This window comes from Leopardus geoffroyi, chromosome B1 (genome assembly GCF_018350155.1).
Source record: "Leopardus geoffroyi isolate Oge1 chromosome B1, O.geoffroyi_Oge1_pat1.0, whole genome shotgun sequence".
Taxonomy (NCBI): Eukaryota; Metazoa; Chordata; class Mammalia; order Carnivora; family Felidae; genus Leopardus; species Leopardus geoffroyi.
Genome location: NC_059327.1, coordinates 43,552,021 through 43,576,922, shown reverse-complemented (window position 1 = coordinate 43,576,922; position 24,902 = coordinate 43,552,021). Strand labels below are relative to the sequence as shown.

Sequence of the window (24,902 nt, the reverse complement as noted above, 5' to 3'; positions counted from 1 at the left end):
AAAACATACTCTGGTTAGCTGCTGCTAGTCACCTCCTCCAGAAAAAACTTAACCCCTAAATAGAACTGTGTCCCGTGTGTCACCTCTCATTCCTGATAACCTTCTGTTGATCACTTTCATTGAAAATGCTGAGTGTGCAGAATGAACCCTATGAACACTTACATCCTTGACTTAGCCTGGAATGCTTGCCTCTTACAGTATTTTTGTCTTAGGTTTGCCTTCTGGCCCTACTCTATCATTTTCCTTGCCTTTGTTCTGTACAGGTGCCCCTAGCTGGGTCAACAGAGCCACTGCAAAAGGAAGTGGCATTGTTGGAGGAGCTTGGGATCAAATCTTTGTTGCTGGTCGACTTGGCCCCTGGCATGCCAGGGGTGAGCTAAGGGTGACTCATGGTCTCTGGGTCTTATCATTCCCTTTCTCTTTTTCTCCCTCTGTGTACCTTCTCTGACTCACCTATCATATTAGCTAAGGTAGTTCAAAAGTATTTTTATCCTGTCCTACCTGCTTACCGCCATGCTTTCTGCTAAGACTGTTCTTAATGCAGATTCATTTACTTGGGGAATCCTGACTTAACTGTTGCCAGCTACCGCCCCTGAGAGCTGGATCCTCCTTCATATCCTGGACCACAGACTGAGAGCCTTGCTGTCAGTGACGGATCACTCAGGGCCACATTGTTACCATCTCAGATTTCAAATGTTGCCAGTTGTCGGGATTTCCCTTGCTCTGTCCTGCCCACTGATTTTACTGTTGCTTGGTTCCAGAACCCACACTAACCTTGAATGCTCTGCCCTGGGCCGCCTTACTAGGACCTCTGGGGTCAGCCCTCGTCTGCCAAGGGCAGCCTCTTGCACTTCCCTGCTGACTGAGCTCTCGGCTGCACTTTGTGCTAGAGCCTTCTTTGAGTTTGAGTTACCAAATAGAACTTGTGGTCACTGCTGGGGAGTCTTTACAGTTTCCCTGGAAGCAGAGATTTCAGCTGGCCTGGCATATGCCTAAAAAAGCAGAGTCTTGCTGTTGACATAGTTCAGAACAATAGTTTAGAACATTTTCCTCCTTCAGCTGTTGACTTAGCTCATCATTGTGTTAATGGCCAAATAGCCATTCTAGATTTGAGAGTGGATATTTTTATAAGTTGTAAAATAGCTATTAATGAACATTTATTACTGTGTGGCAAGAACTGTTCTAAAGACTTCATGGGGTTTTCATTTTATTCTGACAAGTCTAATTGATAGGTATTATTGTCCTTACTGTAAAGGTGAGGTGGGTGAGGCAGAGAGGGGAAGAATTTGCCCATGGCTACATAGTGAAGAGTTTCAGAGCCAAGATTCCAGCCCTGGCAGTCTGACTCCAGTTCTTCTGCCTTTGTTGCTGATAATGAGACCATCATCGTAATGTTGCTTAGGCGGAAGGAAAGCTTTAGAGGCAGGCTCTGATGAAGAAAGAGAAGCCAGAGGACGCTCAGGGCTGGGAGGTCCTCTAGGGTAGGGAGCTCATCTGGCTTAGGTTTTGATCCATAGTGTCCAGCATTCAATAAAGGTGTGTGCTCAATGAATGGATGAACAGACCAAAGAGGGCCAAGTGCAGAGTCTGTCCAAAGGGAGGCCTTTGTGAAATGCAGAGTGCCCAACACTGCTCTCCTGGGGTTGGGCTTCCCTTGGGCCTAAATTGAGTGGAAACTCTGCAGAGGCGGACAAAGCAGAGTGCTGGAAGTCAGGAGAAGGGTGGATTGGAGATGATCCCCAGGAGCAAACAGAGGGGGTGGGTGGAGGGGGTGCTCTGCCCCTGAGGAAAGAGACATGGAACTGCGTTCGGTCGCTCACTATCTTATTTTTGTAGGGCAAAAGAGACGCCTGATATGGTATCTTAGTTAATAGGCACTAATAAGCAGGGGATTCTTTCAACCCATGTCTCTGATCTTTGCCTGTTGAAGCCACTTGGTAGTTGGTGGTTATGGAGCCTGTTTTTCCTACTGCTGCTGCTACTATTACTGTTACCTGCTGCTTATGCTTACATTATCTCATTACGTCCTCCTAATAATCCTGGGACTCAGGGACCGTTATCACTCTGGACGAGGAGCAGGAAGTTTGGCAACTTTGTTCAGAGTCACACAGGTGTTAAAATGTAGAGCTGGAGTTGGAGCCAGGTATAGACGCTCCAGTGCCTGCTTTCTTCACCTGCATCCCCTTCCTCCCACTGATGTCTGTGCTCAGCTCTGTGCAAGGTCCTGGAGATGAGGTGGGAGCTGAATTCAGTGAAGTCTTTGCCACCGGGAAGCTTCAGGTTTAGCTGGAGAGATGAAAACATCACACACAACTGTGGCGCTAAAAATCTCAGCGCAGCTTTATAACAAGATGGCACAGTGTTAAGTTGAATGGCCCAGATGCCAGTAGGTTGGCTGAAGGGGAAGCGGGTGCAGTTTTCTGGTGTGTCTGCCCATCCAGGGAAGATGTAGGGCCTCAAGGTGGAGTCTCACATGGAAAGTTCTCAGGTCTGGGAGGCGAGATGAAGGATCAGATTCTGGCTCTGCCACTGAGTGGTTTTGTACATTAGGTGAGGTATCTGTGCTCACTGGGCTGTAGGTACTCTAGATAATCTCTAACATGGCTGTCAGCCCTTCGTTTCCTGAAGGGCGAAGAGTAGAGTGAGCTACTGGAGTTTAGCAACACAACTTAACACAGGTTTGCTAAACACGCCCTGTGCACCATACGCCACTGTGGATGCTGAGGCTCCAGCAGTGCATAGACCGCATCTTTTCCTTCATGGAGCTTACACTGTCGGTGAGGAGGTGGACGATTAAAAAAAATGTGGCAGGGAGAGTGGGACCCCCACCTTCATGGAGGGGGGTGGTGCTAGATCCAGATATGGAAGGATGGGTGAGATGAATTATTACCACAAGTGATTCCCATTTGCAGGGCATTTTATAGGTTTTGAAGTGTTTTCACTTATGCTATTTCATTTGATAGGGTTTTTTTTTCAATATTTATTTATTTTTAGGAGAGTGCAAGTGGGGGAGGGAGAAGGGACAAGGGAGGTGAAGCGGGCTGTGCACTGACAAGCTGATAGCAGTGAGCCTCAAACTCAGGAACCGTGAGATCATGACCTGAGCTGAAGTCGGATGCTTAACTGACTGAGCCACCCAGGCACCCCTCTCATTTGATTGTTATGCACTCTATTCTAAGCAGAACCAAAGGGGAAGAGGAAGGTATTCTATGTGAGGGAAACAGCAGTCATTTGGGGACAGAGGCTGTCCCAAGGAGGAAGGTGAGCTCACCTGGTTAGAGTGAGACCCCAAGACCAGGAGTCAGGCACCAAGACAAGGATTTGTGCCAAGCTCTTTCTTAAGGAAATGTTCTTCTGGAAGCTGTCAAGAGAGCTGGGAAGCAGGACAGGGAAGCAGAGGGAGCCAGACAAAGGTCTTCCAAGAAGTTGGCAGAGGGTAGGCCTCAGCCTGATGCTGCAGGGGGGCTCGCTGTAGGTTAGGCCTCGGAGTTCTCCAAGAGACATGGGCTTTCGCATGCCCCACTGGACAGTCACTGGTTTTGGCTCTACCAGTGTGGGCAAAACAGCTCCAGAAGCCTGAAGGCTGCCCTCGGAAACAGAGCTGCAGGTGCCGGCCATCGTGTGCACAGCAGCCGTGTCTGCTCACGGGATGAATGGCAGGGGTACGCTAGGCGTCAGCATGCATGGGCCCAGTACAGCCCCAGATGTCTGACAGAATTTGGATTCAATGTGGTAAAGTTTTTAATACAGGCAGTGGTGACACCAGACCGATATGGGTGAAACCCATTTGCTAAAAAGCACCCCTATAAATAGAAAGTTTCAATATTATTGGTTATGGCCAGAGATTTGGCTAATGCATTTAAAAATCGATACGCTGATAATATTAAGTACACAAATAATTTTTGAACGGAAACAAACATTGGCTGGATCTCCCTGAAACGTCACCATGATATTATGGAACGAGCGCGTGTATTTTAATTTAATGTTGGTGTCTATCATGAGAGAGGAGAGGAAATACCTTAATTGGGCTGCTCTACTTTATTACAGTGACCTACAGAGTGACTAACTATATTTTAGTTGCACAGCAACGCTTATGTTCCACCCTCGTGATGCCCACTTGCCTAACTAATTGCAAGACGTAATTATATAGCCCTGAACAAAGAATAAACAGAAGCATGAAAATACTGTTGTACTAGATGGTTGTTCTTGTCAGATGTACTCTGCGAAGTGTATTTTCTCTCTGTTGACAGAAAAATACTCAGATGCTTTTACTTTGCAAAGGCCGTGATATGAATTATGGATCATTATAACCTTCAGAAAGATTGTTATCTCTCCTGGTAACTCTGGGGCTGCAATGAAAGCCCTTTGCTTTTTTTTTTTTTTAAAAGAACTTTTAATAAGTTCTTTCCATTGAAAGTGGCAAGCAGTTTCACCCGTGTTGACAAAAAAGATGGTTATTTGACTATTTTGGGTTTTTGGATATATTAGTAGAATACAGAACAGTGGTAGGAGTATGTAGAACATATAAATGAGCAATAATGTTGTCTCTTTTTTTAATGTTTATTTTTGAGAGAGAGAGAGAGAGGGAGAATGAGTGGGGTAGGGGCAGAGAGAGGTGGGTACAGAGGACCTGAGGTGGGCTCTATGCTGACACAGAGCGCCCAATGCGGGGCTCAAACTCACCAACTTAGGGATCACGATCTGAAGTCAGATGCTTAACTGGCTGAGCCACTTAGGCGCCCCGACAATAGTGTTGTCTTAAAGGCTAGGTGAAAATTGCTACTTTTTAAAATTGTGTTTTCTGTCAGAAACCTCCTTGAGCAAAATTTGGCTAAAATCCAACAATATTTAAAAGATCTTTGCATCACATGCTTTACCCTGTCAAAATGCCAAGAACGGGTAAGAGAACTTAAAAAAAATAGCCAATGCATGCATATGGTACAAAATTCAAAATGTAGGACAGCTCACATATAGTGACAGTTACTCCCTTCCAGTCCTCTGTGTCAGCCACATCTTTCCCTAGCCAGAGGCAGCCCACATGACCAGTTTCTTGTGTGTCTATCCAGAGATACTCTCTGTATAAACAAGCATCATGATAATTTTCAGATCTTCAGCAGTTGTTTGAGCCGAGTGTTTTTCATTCATGGGTTTTGTGTTATTGGTATGTGTATTAACTTTCCACGTAGACAAATGATTTAACGGGCTAAGTAGAATTTCTGGCATGCTTTTGTCCATACTGTGTTAGAGTAAGGATGCAGAATTCCTTTGGGGAAAAAAAATTCTAAAAGATTGCAAGCAACACATCTGTACTTTCACCCAAATGCAAATTCTGTTAAGGGAACATTACTGTTTAATTAATGTTTTTAGAATTAAAATTATGCATGGACTTTTGGAGAATGAACATAGAATACTAGAGTATAATCATGTGTTTTTTTAAAAAACAATCCTCCTCTTCTTTATAACAAGATGGTACTTTGTCTAAATTAAAAAGAAGTGAAAACCAAGAGGCACTTGGGGAAAATTGTGTTAATAGTTAGCCCTAGTTGTTATTAAAATTCAAGCAACTAAAAGAGAGGAAAGCTGAGAGATGTAGCTGAGGTTTTACCCATGTGAAGCCGTGAAGAAACTGTTCTAAGTTTTCTTAAAATTTGTCTTTGGTTATATTGTTGTTAATGTTTTGCTTTTAGATTTCAGTCTTCAATATTTGTTTGAATATATCTATCATATACATCTATGTTTATGTATTTATAAAACTATATACAAAAGAATGGCATTTTATTATTGTTTTTATTCAAATAATGCCTCTAAGGCAAAGCGGGCAATTGTATATTTGGGAGGGGGCTACCTATTAGATTTTGCTTCTGAGCCCGTTTTCTTAGTTCACATCAGCTGAGCACAGAACACTTTGAGGTATACCTTAATTAGGGAAACACCAATCATTTTTGAGCCTCCTGTCCTCCTCTGTAAAGTAGGGGTAATGATATTAATTATATCTCCCTCTGACATAGTTGCCATAAAGATTAAATAATTTTTGTGAAAGTGCTTGCATAAACTCTAAAGTGTCACCGAGATGTTACTTGTTCACAGTGAGACATTTTCCTAGGGTTTCCTGGAATGTCAGTGGTGGTGGTGCAGGGTGAATAGGGAGGAAGGGACAGATCCAGAGGCCCTGTGAAGGAAGAAAATGACAGGCTTGGTGACTGACAGAAGGGTAAAGGAGAGCATTTGGAGGTTTAGGACCAGGCTGACTGGGAGAAGGTGTGGATCTGCGGGCAGATGCGGGGCAGTGGGGTACGGGGCCAGTTCGAGGCTGGAGGGGAAATGACTCTTGAATTTGAGGCATGTGTGGAGGGGGCTGCCTTGAGCACAGGGGTGAAGGTGTTGGCTTACTTTGTTTTATTTTTAATTTAAGAAATTTTTTAAAGTTTTTATTTGAGAGAGAGAGAGCAAGCACAGGAGACGTAGAGAGGGTGGGGGGGAGAGTGAATCACAAGCAGGCTCCATGCTGTCAGTGCAGAGCCCAATATGGGGCTTGAACCCATTGAAACATGAGATCATGACCTGAGCCGAAATCAAGAGTTGGACCCTCAACCGACTGAACTATCCAGGCACCCTGAAGGGGGTTGGCTTATTGAGTTTAAGGTTTTAGTTTTAGAACCATTTTTGTGGCCAGTAGTTGGAGTCTTGGAATCTGAATGTGTCCAGGGGATTATCTACAGTCCGGGCCTTGGTTGCATGTCTTTTGGTCACTGTCACCAGGATTTGGGGGAGGGAAATAAAGGGGCTGGGAATGTGGTGGCAGGAGACTTACAAATCATAAAGTCCAGCCACTGGCTGAAGCCGGTGCTGATGTGTGTCAGTGAAAAAGAGGCATCCAGATAATAGAATGCAAGCATTATACCAACACAGCAATTTATGATACAGAGTTGACTTTTCTGGAAGGCAAAGATTAAATGCGTATTTTGAACTGTAGAATGAGGAGAATAGCCATGGACATTTCACTCTTCCTCAAGTTAGTTATCAGGAAGTGGAGCTGCAGAGTGGAGGGGAGGAGATGTATTTGACACCAGAGCAACAGGTCAAGCCACTGTCTGGATCACCTAATCCCTGGGAATAGCTTGGTTACTTTCCTTTTGGTTATTCTTATTCTAGGGTGAGGGCTGTGGAATGTGGGGCAGAGGGAATTATGCTTTCCCCTCTGTTTCCATCACATGGCTCTTCCTGGGCAAGTCTTTCTTTTCTGAGAGTCTGTGTCTGGCCTTGGCTTCTGGTGGTTTGAGTTGTGGTTTCAGCCCATGGGCAGCCATGTTGGCTCAGGGCCTAGTTGTGGGATTTCCACATACATTCCCTTCCTCCTCCCACTAGTTAACTAGCAAGCTGGTTTTGACCACCTAATGTGTTCTGCTAGGCACCACTGAGGGATATGAGAGAAGGTAAGATGGCTAGCCTCTCTCTTTCCCCCTTTCTACTCTGAATCCCCAGTCTTTTGGAGTTTGGCAGCCAAGAGCCAGTTTGACCAGTTCCTGCCCTGCCCAGGGCAGCTTGGGTAACTATATAGGGCCTCTTTTGGTGTAACCCTGCTGGTCCTGCTCTTGTATTTACCTTTCATTGATAATCAACTCTCAGATAATGAGCAGGTCCTTGTACATTTGAAGGATTGTCTCACGGGAGGTGGCAAGGTACAAAGGAAAGAGCATGAGATTGGAGAATCAGAAAGGGTTGGGTTTGCGTACTGGCCTGACTACTCAGTGCGTGTGTGACCTTGAACAAGTTGCTTCACCTGCTCAGTCCTTAGTATCTTCATCTGTAAAATGGGATTGCTAGGATGAAGCAATGAGCGACAGGCCTGGTGCATAATAGACTCTACATATGCATCAGCTTCCTTTTTTCTTCCTCCAGTTGTGCTTTGCCAGAGTATCAGATTGATGTTGGGAGTTACAAGCTCTGCCTTTATCTGCTTGTTGAGGAAGTCATTTCCCCACCTTGAGCCTTAGAGGACTCATATGGTGAATGATGAGGGATCACCAGAACCTTAGTGTTGTTGTGCTGTGAGTTTATGACTCTATAGTTGGTCATTTCTGTGTTCCCTGTTACTCTCATTAGAAGATGGGAAAGGCAGCAGGAGACACACGGGTAAAATTTTCTATTTCAACAAGAAATAATGTTGCTTCTGGAAAACAGGCTTACTATAGGAGGTGTGTCACATCTCTGTGTGGGCATGTCTGCTCCTTCCTTGGTAATGGAAAAGAATAAACTCTACACTTTTCACTCATGGGAAGTGGGAGCTTCTTTGAGGTCCTTGGTGGCAGAACACTTGAACAAAAAGCAAGGTGTTGGCAGTATCGTCATAAAAACTTGTCAGTCATTCGGGGCGCCTGCATGGCTCAGTTGGTTAAGCAGCCAACCCTTGATTTCAGCTCAGGTCATGATCTCGTGGTTCATGGGTTTGAGCCCCATGTCGGGCTCTGTGCTGATGGCAAAGAACCTGCTTGGGATTCTCTCTCTCTGTCTCTCTCTCTGCCCCACCCCTGCTGTCTCTCTCTCTCTCAATAAATAAATAAACTTAAAACAAAAACTGTCCACCATTTAATGGGAACCTGTCCTGTGCCCTACATTGTTCCAGAAAATTTAGAATGCTCCTGACTTAACAGACATCCTCACACACAATTGCTGACAGCCTCGTGTGGCATTGGAATCCCCTTTCTGTCTCCCTGCCCACCGCCCCGCCCTTCCCTTCCTCCCTGTTTACTGCTGGTGCAGCAGCCAGGGTCACCCTGTGCACTGCCACTGGGCGTGACTTTCTCTCACCAGCTGCTACATTGCCAGCGCACAGTCAGCAGGACCAGCCAGTGTGTGCAGCATTGGTCCTCAAAACGGGCAGCACCGTGGAATCAGTGGGGAGCTTGAGAAACATACAGGTGCCTGGACCCTACCCCAGATCAGCTAAAACTAAGGATGAGGCATGGGTATTAGTTTGTTTAAAAACATCCCCAGGTTGGGGCACCTGGGTGGATCAGTCTGTTTGAGCGTTCAACTCTTGACTTTGGCTCAGGTCATGATTTCACGGTTCATGGGATCGAGTCTCACGTTGGACACTGTTGACAGCATGGAGCCTGCTTGGGATTCTCTCTCCCTGTCTCCTCTGCCCCGCCCCCCCCCCTCAAAATCAATAAAAAAAAAACCCCACAAATATATATATATATATATATATATGTATCCCCAGGTGATTCACATAGTAGTGTTCCCATCAGCCTGTCTCCATTCCGCATCTGCTTAGATGCTCTCATCTTGATGCTTCTCATCCTTCTCCTCAAGCCCTTGACCCTCTTGTAGCTGGGACTCAATCCTTTTATGCCCCCTGCCCCTTATTGTTGTCCCTCTGGAACCCTACCCAAGGTCATGGGAAATGCAAACTCAGTGACAGCCAAGTTCAAAACATGAACAAGTCATTCCAAAGAAACGTCATTCGCCAGTGGTGGATGGGAGGCGTTTGGCACTCTGAGTGTAGCAGGCTTTTATGGACTGGTTTGGGAACTTGCCCACCATGTAAATGGTGTTTGTTTGTTTGTTTGTTTTAAGTTGAGGAGTCTGCTCTGTAGAGGAATACGATTCCACTCATGTCCTCAATGTGCTTAAAATCTAGTAAGAAGAGACTTAAAGTCACAGAAAAATATACTCCAATACAGAATCAAGGGCTAGATTTTGTCATGTAGACCAGTTGTTCTCAAACTTGGGCCTGTGGAGGGATCACTTGGGAACATTTAAAAAATGTGCATGTTCTGACCACATTCCACTTGACTCTGATTCAGTGTTTTTTGGGTGAGGCCTGAGCCCGGGCCTTTTCAGGCGAGCTCCCTAGGAGATTCTGATGTGCACCAAAGTTGGAGAAGGATTGGTGTACGTGAATTAAGAGAGGGACAGACTGCAGTCAGGGTCCTCTTGTCCTTTCCCTGGAAGAGACAGTTTGTGGCCTGGAGAGGCAGCTTGCATAGGCTCTGACGCCCTGCCCCTCCCCAGGTGCTGTTTCCTGGCATCCCTGGCCTGACAGCTGGCTGCCTGAGGTCCTCAGCTCAGGCATGTTGGCACATTCTTCCTTGACCAGGAAGTGTCTGCCTGGGGCTGCCACCCTGGCAGTGAGCTGTCACCATTAATCTCCTAGGTCCAGTAATTGGAGTGGACACAGAGCCATCCCTCTGGATCAAGACTCAGTGATCTTGGGGCTGTTTACTCCTGTCATTCATTTTCCCCTGGGTAGGGAGAAAGATGGGGGGAAACTGCATTTACAGACATCATATTTTCCTGGCTTCTCATGGTGGAGGTGCATGTGAGCCTAGGAGCAGACTGAGGGGTAGGCTGTGGGTGAAGGTGGTGAAGACACCCCTGCCCTCAGGTAGCTGGGCCTGGAGAACTGCTGCTGTGTATTTCTGCAGCGGGAGAGCTGAAGGAGGGAGGGGGCGGAGGGGGGAGCAATGGAGACGGTGGGGGGGATGAAGTAGTTGAAATCTGATCGGCTCATATCTGTCATTACGTGTGGGTTAGTGCCCGAATGGTTCCCCAGATCTCACTTCATCTCTCATAATTCCAGATACCTCTGGAGGCCTTCGGGCTGTGGTTTGGGGTGAGGAGAGGGAGTTGTGCAAGACCAGCTCTGAGACTTGGCATGTGTATCTTGTAATTAGCCTTGTGGGTCGGGGAGAGGAGCTGCCGTGTGCTGGGCTCTCCCTCTGCATTTTCATGCTGTTCTCACAATGAGCCTATGAAACAGGGTTTGTCGTCCCCATTTTATAGGTACAGAAACTTGCCTGCAGTCATAGGGTGATAATGTCACAGCCAGAATTCCAGCCACTCAAGCTTTTAAAATTTTATCGTGCTGCTTGCTTCTAGGGCATTGGGTTGAAGTCAGGAGATCTGAGCATTTATGTGAAGTGGAACAAATCCCCTCACTCACAAATCCCCTCACTTTCCTCCAATGCCAAATGGGGGCTGGGAGTGGGCCAGGTGCTCTGTGTCCAGCAGAGGCCCGTGGCTCCATGTGTCCATCCAGAGTGACTCACGGTCTCCTTGGGGCAGTGTCAGTTCCTCACCGGCCTTTTGGAGTCCTGTGGCTCCTTTTTGGACTCTGATTTAGGGGCACAGGACCTATCTCTCTTAATCCAATAGAGGTTTCCTTAAAAGTAAACAAAATGCTGTCACTGTGTATTTGAAAAAAATGTGTAAATCAGATCATCCATATTTGAAATGCTAATCTGGAGACTCACAAGGCAGCATTTTAGATTTATAGCCTCATTCGTAAAAGGGAGAGGGGGGATATCCTTTCCGAATTTCTTACTCTAAAATTTAAGGGCTCTGAGAATCCTTTCACTGTGGTATTATCCCCATCCCTTTTTTCCTGAATAGAAAATTTCATATCTTGCATTTGCTTCAAGTGATGTGTGTTAATTTAGTTAATTGGGCCTAGAAGGACTCTTCCCTGCCATGTAAGATACTTCTTAAGGGCAGTCTTCTGGAATGACCGGTCATTTCACTGCTAACCCTTTAGGAAATTCACTAAATTCTCATTATCCAAGATTCATCTCTGTTTATTGCTTTGAGATAACCCCAGGTAATGGGGACTTCAGGGTTATTCTTTGAGGCTTATGCAACAGTTTAAGAGGTCACCAGGAGCTGTGGACAGGGTCTCAGGTCCATGGGGGAGTGAATTTTCCACGTTATAAATTAGAAACTCCATAGCTGTGATTTCTAATCTTGGTCATTTCTTTGATATGCTACCATCCCTGTGTCATCATTATTTCATTTGTAACAGTGGAGAAATTAGAAAGCCAAAGAGATTGTGCCAAGATAGAATATTGCCCGACAAGGTGCTTGTGAGTTTCTTGCTGTTTTAATAGAACATTTACTTAGTGTTTTATGGTCTACAGACATCATTCCAGTTGGTACTCGTAATGCTCCTGTAAAATAAACCAAACAGCTGTATTTTCTAATTTCTGTATTGTGTGAATCTGCACCGTGTTTATTACAAAAAGAACTTAGAGTTAGGCATGAAACAGGACCAAGCCACCACGGAGATCAGAGCAGTCAGGAAAGAAAAAATATAATGGCTAACACTTGTTGAGAGTCATTTATGTACCAGGGACAACTCCAAGTGCCCTTAAATGTATTAGGTCATCCGTATGGCTGCCTTATGAGGTAGGTACTATTATCATCTCTATTTTTACAGAAAAGAAAGTGGAGGCTTAGTGGTTCAGGAACGTATTCACTGTCAAATAGTGGAGCTCACACTTTTCACCACTGTCCTAGAACACAGCCCTCTGTGGTAAGTAAGGCCAAAGATAAGATTAGTGTATACATATACATGGCAAGAATTATCACTGTTTTAGAGAGGAAAGTGAGCTCAAGAATGTGGGTAAGTGGCTTGCTCAGGGTTGCAAAGCCAGGACTAGAGTCTTAGTCTTCTGTCTCTTAGCGCCGTTTCCACTGCCTCACGTAGCATCATCCTTCTCAAAATGAAAAACATCTGTCTTTCAGAACCTGGCAATTGGGGCAGGAGCTGTTGGATCTTTGCAGCTGACCTACATCTCGAAGGTAATGTTCTCCTGGAGCTCTGGGAATTCATGTTCTCTAAATAGGTTTAGTATCTAAACAAGAAATGTCCAGTTCTTCTGGCGTTAACATTTGGGGGTATTCCGTGGGCAGTGAAGTGCTCCCCTGTCCTCACGTTTGCCTTTGGAACTTTGCTGCTGACCAGGGCTGGGTGGAGTGTGGCTCGCAGGTTCTTGGAGCTGAGCCTGAAGCCTCTTCCTTCTGGGACACATCAGTGATGCTCCCAGCTCCTGCCAATGAGGTATTGGTAGTGGGGATAGGAGTGGGGCATGACCTTTTTTCGAAATTGGGGCAAAAAGGAGCACAAAAACAACTACGAAACCTCCCAGTGACTCTAAAAGATTCTCCCCAGGGGTCTTGTTCTAAAGGAGCGGCTCAGAAAGAGTTGGGGCTATGCTGGATTATCAATCACCTGGACAGGATTCCTGGAGGGAAGGCTAAGAAAGCCCCGGGAAGACACTCAGTTGTGCCAGGGAACCATTCAGCAGTCAGATGACTGCTGGAGGGTCTGGCAGGTGGGCTGACGGGCCATCCCCCATCCGGTTAGTGCGGATGGTAGGAGATCAGCCCCCCTTCAGAGCAGAGACGGGGCAGAGAGGGGGCGGTGGGGGGTGGGGTGCGGGCAGAGGGCTGGTTGATGATGCCCACACATAGCTGCTGAATTTAGCTTCTTTTAGCGGCCCCTCCCTGCAGCAGGCACCAGTGCTGACCTGTGATGCAGCAGAGATAAAAAAGGCCGGGGGATTTAGTGCCTCGCCAGAAAGAGGAACTCTTTGTCCAATGAGAAGAGCCAGGTGGCGCCCAGCCAGCACAAAGGTTCCGGAAGTCCTGCTTTCCCCACGCACCCCTCACTTCAGGCCTCTTGGGGAATCTCTGCTTCCTTGTCCACATTCTCCCACCCTTAGGGGTTGATACACGGTAGGGGGACCCAGATCTGAGTGACCACTGGCTCCTTTTCATAATGAGCTTTGGGAGCCCTTGTGTTCAGCCTGCCATCCCAGCTGGCTGGGGTGGGGGGGGCTTGGAGGTGGAGGCGGCTGCAGGGGCTGTGGGCAGCGTCTGGCAGACACAGCTGGGCACAAAGGCAGAAGATGCAGGGCAGGGTTTGAGCGGATTAGAGAGAGGAGATAATGACCTGGTGGGGGGGGGGGGTGGGAAGGGAGCAGGGCTTTAAGCAAAGCTTTGCTAGCACAGCTGTGGGCAATTTGTGCTTGCCTTGTGGTGAGAGATGTGGCCGCCTCCGAGGCTAGGCCGGCCAGAGGTTTGGGCCTTCCCCTTGCCTGTCGGGTCTTGTTGTGAGCTCATTAGGTCTTTCTCCAGGAGGCTTGGAGGAACACAATCAGAGGGGGAGCAGAGAACCTCATTATTAGTGAAATTCCAAACCCTCTCCTGTTTGAGAGGGTTTTGGAGATTTTTTTTTTTTTTTTTTTTTTTTGATTAGGGAAAAGTGAATACAATCTCCTGCTGAATCATGATTTATAAATGCAGCTCAGATGAGGGCTTTTAGAGTTCTCAGTTTTGGAGGCTGCCTCATTTAGAAAGGATGGGCATGCCTTTTAGCCCTTCTTGGGAGATGCAGGCCTGGGTGGGTGTTATGCAGAAACCCACAGCTGCCACAGGGTCAGGTTACATGGAGCTGAGAGGAGCCTTTAACTCCTGCCTGACCCAGTGCCAGAAAGCAGGGGTTTTCCCAGAAAAACATTGAGCTGTGGTGCTGGCATCAAATTTAGCCTTCCAGGTTATTTCTTGTTAACCCCTAGGTAGCACCCCTGCCCCCCAACCCCTAGAGTAAAGCATTTAACCACAGTGTTGACCTGGCTTGTGGTGTGTGTGTGGTCTCTGTGCAGGGGTTGGGGGGGGGGGGATGCTGCGTGCTCTTCCATAGTTCTTTCTTGAGGGCTCGTGTTGGGAAGAGGAGTTCCTTCAGAAAGGCCAACAGAGATGAATGTTCTTGACCTGATGTCCAGGGCACCAATGGCAGTAGAACCAGGTTTGGGGCAAACTAGAAAATGTCTGAAGGTGGCCTTGGTGCCATCACCTTCCCACTTTGCTGGATGTCTCTTCTCTTGTATATAGCCAGCACCAGCATCCCACTCCCAGCTTGTGTCCCGCTTTGTCAGGGCCTTGCCCTCAGCTAGCTATAAGGAAGACCTTCCTAGAATACTGGTTCTTCTTGTTGTTGGGGGGTGGGAGTCATGGTCACGGATCCTTCTAAGAGTTGCGTGAAGAGTGTGGACTCCTTTTCCAGGTAAAGTATGTCTATGTACACCCCAGTTTTGCCTGTGATTTCAGGGCTCATTGACCCCCTGAAGCTGGTCCGTAGGCCCCTACCTAGAACCCCTCCAACCATTCTGTGTAGTTGACTGCTTCTTCCTCTGCTCTTGATGTCACCTCAAGGGGCAGGGTCACCCTGGACACGGGGCGGAGCTACCCTCTGGCTTCAAGACCGTGTTCTGCTCTTGCTGCTTCTGCCAGAGGGGCCCCAGCTCTACTTCCGGCCAGGGGCAGACAGGATGGGGCCAGCTAAACAGTGCCCTGCCACCGATGAGTTTGCTGCTCCTGTGGTCTGTATTTGATCTGATAAGAGCGAGTTCCTGAGAGTCTGTTGCGCTGTAGAGTGGCCTTATCTGCGTCACTCTGTGGGTGACCTGCGCCCATACCCCGCCTCGCATCCTGACCTCCTTTCATTGCTTGCATAATTCAGGACCCACCAGTCAGTCACCGCCACGCAGCTACTTAACTGTGGCCACCTCAGGGCAGGCAGATGGTAGCACTTGGCCACACCCACTATAGTTAAGCTGTCCGCCATACCTTTTCAGGATCCTCTGTTCCTTCACTACATCCGAAAGAGGCTGCACAGGCTGGTCTGATCACCAACATGAGGTGGGGTGGAGAGCAGAGGGCTTATACTTATAGTCCCATGGGGGCAGGGATTCTGCTGCCACAGTCCCCAGGATGTCGGGGAGGCCAGAGCTAACTTTCCATGGTAAATGAAGCCTGTACCTTGGCCCTTCTCCCCGAAGGACACAGCACAGCTAGAGACACGATTTCTTTTCCTCTTCTGCCATTCTGTGATTGTAAGAAGGGGACTTGTAATTGCAGTCTGGCTTTGCTAATTGGGAAGCTGATCAGAAATTTTGAGGGTGTGACCCTCGCTAAATAGCCTATCAGGGCAGAACTAGAACTGATTCAGCAAAGAACCAGCAGCCTTGCCAGATATTCCTTCCGTGGTTAGGCATGGGGCAAATTATAGACGTGCATGCATGTAATCACGCACGTCCCCTGACTGAAAACTGGATAAACATATAAAAACAAATGAAAAACCAGATGATCTCTTGGTTTCAGTTGCTGTAATAAGCATATTGGTAGTAGTCTCTCAGTATAGGCTGCTGATAAGTTGTGGTCGGAGTCGACTGTCTGTCACCCAACCTGGTGAAAAGTCTCTGCCAGTGGTACTTTCTCTGGTCAGTGATAAAAGTCCGTTTCTGGGAGAAAGAGGTGCATCTCCAAATAAGCCCCAGAAGGTCTCAAAGTGCCCAGCTTTACAAAGCCATCCGAAAGCTTCAAGTACAAAGCAGCCGTGAGATGGGTGGGTTCTGAGGGCCAGGCAGTTCTGTAATGGTCAGAGCTACACAGGAGTGGAGGGTAGGGCACGCACCTTAGGCGTGGACCTTGGGCGTAAGGACCTGCAGGGGGAACATGGATGCCGAGGGATAGAGCAAGAAAATGAGACACTGACAGATCAGAACATCAGACACAAGCAGGATAAAGGCACATACTGTGGTTCAGATGGAATTCAGGATCTCAAACCCAGGAACACCAGGCAGCACAGGGGCAAAGAACTATGATGTCGTGGAGCTCTGCTGAGTGGTTTCTGGGAATGGCAAAGACATGCCTGAATTTGGGTGGTCTGTGACTGAACTTAGGATATATGTGTTCATCTTTGCCTAAATCTTTGTGTTTCAGGACTGTTTAAAGACTTCTGTTAGGCCTAAGGCCTCCACCTCACATGATGGTGAACGTATCAGAATATAACCATCTCCCTCGTTAAATATAATTGGCTGTAAAATATTCGAAAGGATTTCAGTCACCTGATATTTGGAATGATTCGGCTGAGTAACTCTAATTTGTGATTGGCTGTAATTTTTTAACAGTCATCTTGCCCATCCAGGAGGGTTCTTGCGAACTAAGAAAATCAAAGCTACTAATTATTTTCGAATGTAATGAAATTTCTTTGACTGTTTAACTGAAACATGAACGAAGTTGACTTAATGTGACATCTTGCAAACACTTGTCAAAGAGGTTTATATAATATCGAGGAGGTTTATATAATGTTACCTAGACATTTAATGATTGATGTATTAATGTTGAGTATGCTATATTCATTTTGTTTGTTGGAGGGCAAGGTGTTTTTTTTCGGGTCTCATACAAGTAGGAGAAGGCCCTTGCTTGGAAAGGGGACTGAGAGAATGTGTCCACAGGGGCATGATGACAATGTGGAAATAGTTCCTAACCTAGGGTTTGAGGGCGGGGGGAAGGTGCCTCCTTAGAAATCCCAGGTACAGTTCCTATTCAACCTACATCAAGAGTAGTCACCTAATGTTTGTGGGCATATGATGGAATATGATTTGTTTTCCTTTATTGGCTCAGTGGGTTTGAACCAGAGTGACATGGGTTTACCTCTGCATGTAGTCAGGAGTGTACATGAAAGGGGTAGGATTGATAAAACAATATGAAAGAACAGGAGCTATAAACATATTTCTACTTTCTTCTGTTGTCTTCTTTTAAATACATAAGTATGTTCTGATTCCATGGGCCCCTCTTATTTTTTGTGGTTCAACAGTTAGGGTAGATATAAAGGACACTGATAAGCATGTCCAAATGCACACTGCCTGACCTTTCTGTGTGCTTTAATTGGAATCTATGTGTGTGTAGCAATACCATCTTTAATTTGGAGAACTGTTTAGGGAGGGGGTCGGTGGTTGCGAGAGGAGTGGAATCTTGTAGTGTGAATGGGGCAAGTACAGGTTGTGTGGTCCAAAGAGAATTTTGTCAGGACTCAGTGGTTTCTAAAAGCATTTTTACAAAGATAAAGATTAATATAGACATCAAGATAGTGCTTATTTCTGAGGGGTGGGGGTGGGATTCTATCAGGGAGAGGCATACAAAAGGCTTCCAAGAAAGAGGATTGATAGTGGCCTATTTCTTAATCTGGATCGTTGAGTATAGGGTTTCCATTTAATTATTATTCTTCAGAATGTTTATGTATGTTTTATATACTTTTCTTTTTTGTGTGAGAAGTTTCACAATAAAAAAATTTGAAAAGAAAACACTGTTTTCTTTTACAACAATGTTAGAAATATATTCTTGTTTCTTTTGTTTTTTATTTGATTTAGGTGAGCGTAGCTACACCAAAGCAGAAACCAAAAACTCCGTTTTGCTTCGGTAAGTACTGCACTGGAGGATGGGTTCTCCAAACACTCCTACAGCAACTTCCTTTTTGTGTGGAGACGGTCCTGTGATCACATGTGACTTATGTCCTGTGTATATGAGTGACTTCGGTCACAGTGATGTTGCTAGGTGTCAATGATACTGCTTTCTTTGGTCTCCCTGTGAACACCATTAATAGCATAAGACAGAGGTGCAGGGAGCAGCGACGTTTCCGTTTTCCTGACTCCACAGGGCAGGGTACAGGTATCTACTGGTAGTTTCTGGGAACCCTCATCTCCAACTCTGTAGTGGTGTGCTCAGGAAAGGTGGAGACTTGGGGGGGGAGCTGGAGGAACAATGGAAAAGAGTATCCTGTCGAGTGTCTCAGTGTTGCCAGATGAGTGAAGAGTTGGGAGTGACACAGGAAGCAGAGAGGGCATTACTCGGTGGCTGCCTCTAGTCATTAATTAAATCATCAGTATTTATTTGGCTCCTACTGTGTTCTCAGTACTGTACAAAGTTCTACAAGCAGATACTAACAAGTAGCTTCTGTTTTTCTCTAGGGTGGTTTTGCAAGCTCCATGAAGCAGGGATATCCCTTTGCTCTGTCACTGCTGTCTCCTCACCACATACAGTGGTTCCTGGCATATAATGGCTGTTCAATAATATTTGTTGAGGGACTGAATGAACTAATGGATTCAATGTGTACCACATGATGCTTACTTCTTATAGTTCTGGCTTATTTATGCTAGAAGAATAAAATAGTGACTTGAGCTGTCATCTCTCCCAACTGCAGGCTGGTTCAGGCTTCTTTGGTGCTCTCATTGTCCCATTGCTTTCAAATATCGTTGCTAAGCTCAGAAATTACTGTCTCAGATTTTGTGGTCAGCAGATCTAAAAGAGATAAATAATGAACCCAAAAGTAAATTATTGACCTCATGGAGTGCTCAGAGGAAAGAACAGGTGGAAAATAAGGTCAGGGTCACAGATTTGATCTCAGGCAAGCTTTGTTCCATTTTCCGACCACAGACAAGGCTCCTAACCCAGGCCAGTTGTGCCAGTAAAAACAAGGAGCACTGGGTCCAAAATTATATATGTATCATCATGACTGTAAATCTGTGAGCACCTCTAAAAAGCAGTTCAAGCATGTATCTTGGTGGTGGTGGACTAGAAGCCTCATCGCTGTACAACAGTATATTATTAAGGGGGTTATTAGAACATTAATGACAGGTGATGGACTAATGCACACTTTTAAAGAGAGAGCACTTACAGCCTGCTGCTTCCCTGATATTCATGCAGCTGACTTTGCGTCATGACAAATGTCTTCATCTGCTTCGTAGAATCCTCCACCTTGCTACTTCGGCACCTTAGTTTTGTGGAGTCTTTTTGTCTTGCATGTGTTCTCACCTGGGTCTTTCCTCTTTTCTTCCCCATGACTATTGCAGTCATCAATGCCCTCTCTCAGAGGTATTTCCTTCAAGCTAATGACCAGAAAGATCTGAAGGACTGGGTTGAAGCCTTGAACCAAGCCAGCAAAATCACCGTATGTATGATTCCTTCTCCTTTCTGGAGGGAGTGCGTGCCCCTTCTCAGCACGTGGCCCATTTTGGGTGGGGAAAAGCTCAGATGATGGCAGGGGCTTTCCCAGGAGCTGGTTCAGACCCAATTCCCCCTACCTCTTCTTACACCTTGGCTGACTAACCACAAGTTGAACTGAGAGTTTGAGTTTGAATCAAGTTCAAGGGGAAGTTTATGGAGCGTCCCCTTTGCGCTTCCTGGGAGGGCTCCTGCTCTGTCGTGTTTTGGGTAATTCTGGTGTGCTGATTCAGAGTGTGGTGGGATTGGAAGATGGATTGCTGACTATGAGAAGCAGAGTAAAAGGAAAGCATATGAAGAGGGAAGTCAGAACTTTTTCCTGGCACGGAGGGGGGAGATACTCTTCTTCCTTTAAGAGGTGACCTGGGGGTCAGTCCGGGCCATCCACCAACCTGTCCTGAAGAAGCCTTCCATTTGAAAAGCATCACTGAGCTAGTTCACTGACTGCTCTGTGAGTAGTCTCATTCTCTTTGACTGGTGAACTCCTTTCTTCTTCCTTAGAAATACAGAAAAAGAAAGAAGGGTAGGAAGGAGGAGAGGGAAAACTTAATGTTTTGGGGGCCAAAAAACCACTAGACATTTCATCAATAATAGGCAGGCTTGTGGCATGTAAACTGTGGTTTGTATGCTGAGAAGATTGATATTCTTGTTTTAGTTATTTTTGTTTTAAGTTATTATTTTAATTCCAGTTAGTTAACATACAGTGTTATGTTAGTTTCAGTTGTACAATATAGTGATTCAGCACTTTCATATGTCACCCGGTGCTCATCACAAGTGCACTCCTTAATTCCCATCACCTATTTCACCCATCCTCCTCCCCTCTGGTAACCGTCAGTTTGTTCTCTATAGTTAAGAGTCTGTTTCTTGATTTGTCTCTCTCTGTCTCTTTTATTTTTCTTTTGCTTGTTTGTTTTCTTAAATTCCATATGTGAGTGAAATCATATGACATTTGTCTTTCTCTGACTTATCTTGCTTAGCCTTATATTCTCTAGCTCTATCCATGTCCTTGCAAGTGGCAAGACTTCATTCTTTTTTATGGCCAAGTAATATTCATGTGTGTATGTATGTGTGTGTGTGTGTGTGTGTGTGTGTGTGTGTGTATACCACTTTATCCATTCATCAGTTGATGGATCCTTGGGCTGTTTCCATGTCTTGGCATTGTGGATAATGCTGTTATAAACATAGGGGCGCATGTATCCCTGTGACTTAGTGTTCTTGTATTCTTTGGGTAAATACCCAGCAGTGCAATTGCTGGATCAGAAGGTAGTTCTATTTTTAACTTTCTGAGGAACCTCCATATTGTTTTCCACAGTGGCTGCACCAGTTTGCATTCCCACCAACAGTGTACAAGTGCTACTTTTTCTCCACATCCTCACCAACACCTCTTGTTTCTTGTGTTGTTGATTTTTGCCATTCTGACAGTGTGAGGTGATATCTCATTGCAGTTTTGATTTGCATTTCCCTGATGATAAGTGATGATGAACATCGTTTTATGTGTCTGTTGGCCATCTGGATGTCTTTGGAGAAATGTCTGTTCATGTCTTCTGTCCACTTTGTAATTGGAAGATTGATTTCTTTTTTTTGTTTTTTTTAAATTTTTTGAGAGCACACAGATGGGGATAGGGGTTGAGGGAGAGAGAGAATCTTAAGCAGCCTCCATCCTCATTGCGTAGCCTGATGAGGGGCTCAATCCCATGGCTCTAGGGTCATGACCTCAGCCAAAATCAAGAGTCAGATGCTCAACCAACTGAGCCACCCAGGTGCCCCTGGATGGTTCATTTTCTTGTCATATGGTCAGACTAGTTTACATTCTAGTCACTTCTAATAGTAACCATTATGTACTGGGGCAGATTATTCTCCCAAATACCTCAGGGTTTCTGTGAGTAAATTAATAGGAGAAGTCTGTACACCTATCCAGCACTTGTGATGGCAGTCTCAAGCAGAGTACAATTCAGTCATTGAGGTGGTCTGGCTTATTAGCTTGTTATTTTTATAAACTTTGGTTGACCTGTGAAAAGAGAACGGAAGGGAGGGAGGGAGAGTGCAGCTATCTCACATTTGTGTGCTAACCGACATGCTTGTGCACATGACTCTAGAGTACGGATCTTAGTACAGGTTTCCTTCGTTCATGATGCGGTCTTCACCCTTCTGTGTTTGACACACTTTTGGAGCTTCTTTCAGTGTCTAATACTTTATTCTCTTTCAACATTCCCTCATGGCTTTCCTTCTCTGTTCCTGCCTCATAAACTGGGCTACAAAGCCTGATAGGAGGTGGAGCCTTTCTTTTGTGCCTTGAGCATAGAGTTGCTGTCAGTAGTGAGGTCCCCCCACCTTTTTTATGGTCTTGTGGAACAGAAGTCATAAGCCACAGGAGTGGGAAGGAGCATGGCGGTGCCCAGAGGCTGGGAGTCCAGAGGCTTGCTGGAATGTCAGAGCCTTCTGCTAGGTCTCCATAGTCTCCAGGATCCCCCTTACTTTCCTTTACTCCATTCATATGTCTTTTCACTCCTCCTGCCAAAGGTCCCGTGGGATAGAAGGAAGAGGATGGATACTCTATTTCCTATTCAGTTTGTGCCCTGGAAGGGTTTACTTCTTTTTCTACTTCCATATCGTCCTGTATCTTGTGTCCTTCCTAAGGGAGGCTGGGATGAAGGAAGATGTGGGCTGGGCATCACATTGATGGCATGCCTACTTATTTTAGGGCACCTTATATACAAAGTGCAGCATCAGGCACTTTGGCAGATACAGAGATGAATGAGGGAACAGATAATGTATCGAGCCAAGCTCTCACACGTGCCCCTCTTATTATTCACCCCTCTCACAAATGGTTTTATTACCCTTTTTTAGATGAGAAAGATGGAAATCAGAGTCTTGCCCAAAATCTAGAGGTGGGTAAATGGTAGAGCTGAGATTAAACACCCAGAACCCTATGACTTCCAAGACCTAAAAGAGTTAATAGAAATATTTAAAGGGGCACTTGGGTGGCTCAGTTGGCTAAACGTCTGACTTCAGCTCAGGTCATGATCTCATGATCTCATGGTTTGTGGGTTTGAGCCCCACATTGGGCTCTGTGCTGACAACTCAGAGCCTGGATCCTCTTCAGATCTGTGTCTCTCTCTCTCTCTGTCCCTCCCCCTTTCACACACACACACACTCTTTCCTGCTCTCTCTCTCAAAAAATAAATGAATAAACATTTAAAAAAATTTTTTAAATATTTAAAAAGAGCAACAGTTGTAAACTTTGTTAGATCACACACCATTTTTACATACATGGCTTCATTTTAGCCTCATATAAAAACCTTAAGTGTTATTATTCCCAATTATAAATGGGTGATACAAATATATAGAGATTAAAGTGACTTGCTCAAGTTTATGGAACCAGGATAGATCAAGTTTATCTGCCCACAGATCACTGTTCATTTTGTGCTGAGGCCACTGGGTCCTTATCACTGAAGAAAATGGTATGCTCTGGCTTATAGCTGCATTACTCCCATCTCTGCCTCCATCACTATGGCCTGTGTGTCTGTGTGTCCTCTCTCCTTCTAAAAGGGGCATCAGTCATTGGACTTTGGGCCCACCCTAACTGGTTATGACCTGATCTTAATTTAACTATATTTGCAAAGACCCTATTTTTTTTTTTTTTTTAATTTTTTTTTTTTTTTTTCAACGTTTATTTATTTTTGGGATAGAGAGAGACAGAGCATGAACGGGGGAGGGGCAGAGAGAGAGGGAGACACAGAATCGGAAACAGGCTCCAGGCTCTGAGCCATCAGCCCAGAGCCCGACGTGGGGCTCGAACTCACGGACCGCGAGATCGTGACCTGGCTGAAGTCGGACGCTTAACCGACTGCGCCACCCAGGCGCCCCAACAAAGACCCTATTTTTAAATAAGGTCATATTCTGAGTTTGTGGGTGGATGGTTTTAAGGGGACATTATTCAACTTACTACATTTCCCAAAACTGTTGAAAATTGAGCAGTAAAAGTAAAGCACAGCCTCCTGCCCCCATTGGATTGTTCCTCATTGCAGTCTAGACATGCCTGGTGGAAGTAAGATGAGCCCCTGTAATTTTCTTTTTCTTTCTTTCTTTCTTTCTTTCTTTCTTTCTTTCTTTCTTTCTTTCTTTCTCTGTCTCTTTTTCTTCTTTCTTTTCTTTCTTTCTTTCTTTCTTTCTTTCTTTCTTTCTTTCTTTCTCTCCTTCCTTCCTTCCTTCCTTCCTTCTTTCTTTCTTTTCTTTCTTTTCTTGTTGTTAAGTAACCTCTACACCCACCATGGGGCTTGAATTTGTAACCCCGGGATCAAGAGTCATATGCTCCAGCAACTGAGCCAGGTGCCCCATGTCCCTGTAATTTTCATTTCACATTGCAAATGAGATTCATAAGGATATCCCCCGTCAGAGAATACTCCACAGGGAGATGGAGGAGGGCACACCTTTAATTAGGCCTCTGGGGATATGGACCAACCAAAAGAATGACCTTGTTTTCAAGCTCTGGGCAGTTACTGTGGGTTTGTCCTCCACAAGCTGGAGGCTTTGGAAAGGCTCTGTGTAGATGGTCAGATGCAGCCCATGATGACAAGATTCTGAGAGGCAGTACAACAGCTAAGCTTCTATGAGTCCTTTGCTGGCCACTGGGAAGTCTAAAAGGCTACATCCCTCCTTCTTTGCTAGAATTCATTTAGGTCACTTGAGGGGAGCTTCTTTTGTTCCATGATGATGATATCACTAAACATCCCAGCCATAATCAACATCCCTAAAGGGGTCCCATCACATTATAGCAAAGCTCAGGGAAGAAAAGGTGGCATAGGTAGGTAGTGGGGCATTTAGCAATGGAGAGTCAGGCAGGGAATTTACTTCCTTTGAATGAGCTTTCATTGATCTCTTCTATAACATGGAAAAAATAATGCCTACTTCATAGGCATTGCTTGAGGTAGAGACCATGCAGCAGATTGCTTGAGGTAGAGACCATGCAGCAGAGTTTGACACATTGTGTGGCCCTGAATGGGACCCACTGAGGTGGGAACTGCAGTTCAGACAGCTGAAAGGGAGAGAAGGTAGATTTCTGGCTCCATATGGAGAGCTGGTGGGTGGAGGTCACCTTTGTCTATGTAAATGGAATGCACAGGCCAGGGGTCTCATCTTCTTTCTGGAGCTCCAGCGTAATCACAGTGGTCTTAACCCTTTGAATAGACATGGAATGGAGTAGTCTTTGGTCTCATCCTTGGCAGAGTTCTCAAAGAGCCCTGAGCTATGAGCTCTTGAAAAGTCTGGATTCTTAG

The 24,902-nt window shown here is 45.6% G+C and overlaps 1 protein-coding gene across 5 annotated transcripts in view; it reads left to right on the top strand.

Moving 5' to 3' along the window:
* PLEKHA2 (pleckstrin homology domain containing A2) overlaps window positions 1-24,902 on the top strand; it is a 71,375-nt gene that overhangs the window by 28,911 nt on the left and 17,562 nt on the right. For 3 of the 5 annotated variants that reach the window (XM_045459923.1, XM_045459914.1, XM_045459904.1), the window contains 4 exons: window positions 12,218-12,313; window positions 12,526-12,582; window positions 17,997-18,045; window positions 19,476-19,573. In XM_045459923.1, coding sequence (XP_045315879.1) covers window positions 12,218-12,313; window positions 12,526-12,582; window positions 17,997-18,045; window positions 19,476-19,573 — 300 coding nt within the window. The remainder of the gene's footprint in view (window positions 1-12,217; window positions 12,314-12,525; window positions 12,583-17,996; window positions 18,046-19,475; window positions 19,574-24,902) is intronic. The other 2 variants (XM_045459941.1, XM_045459932.1) reach the window with 1 other exon arrangement.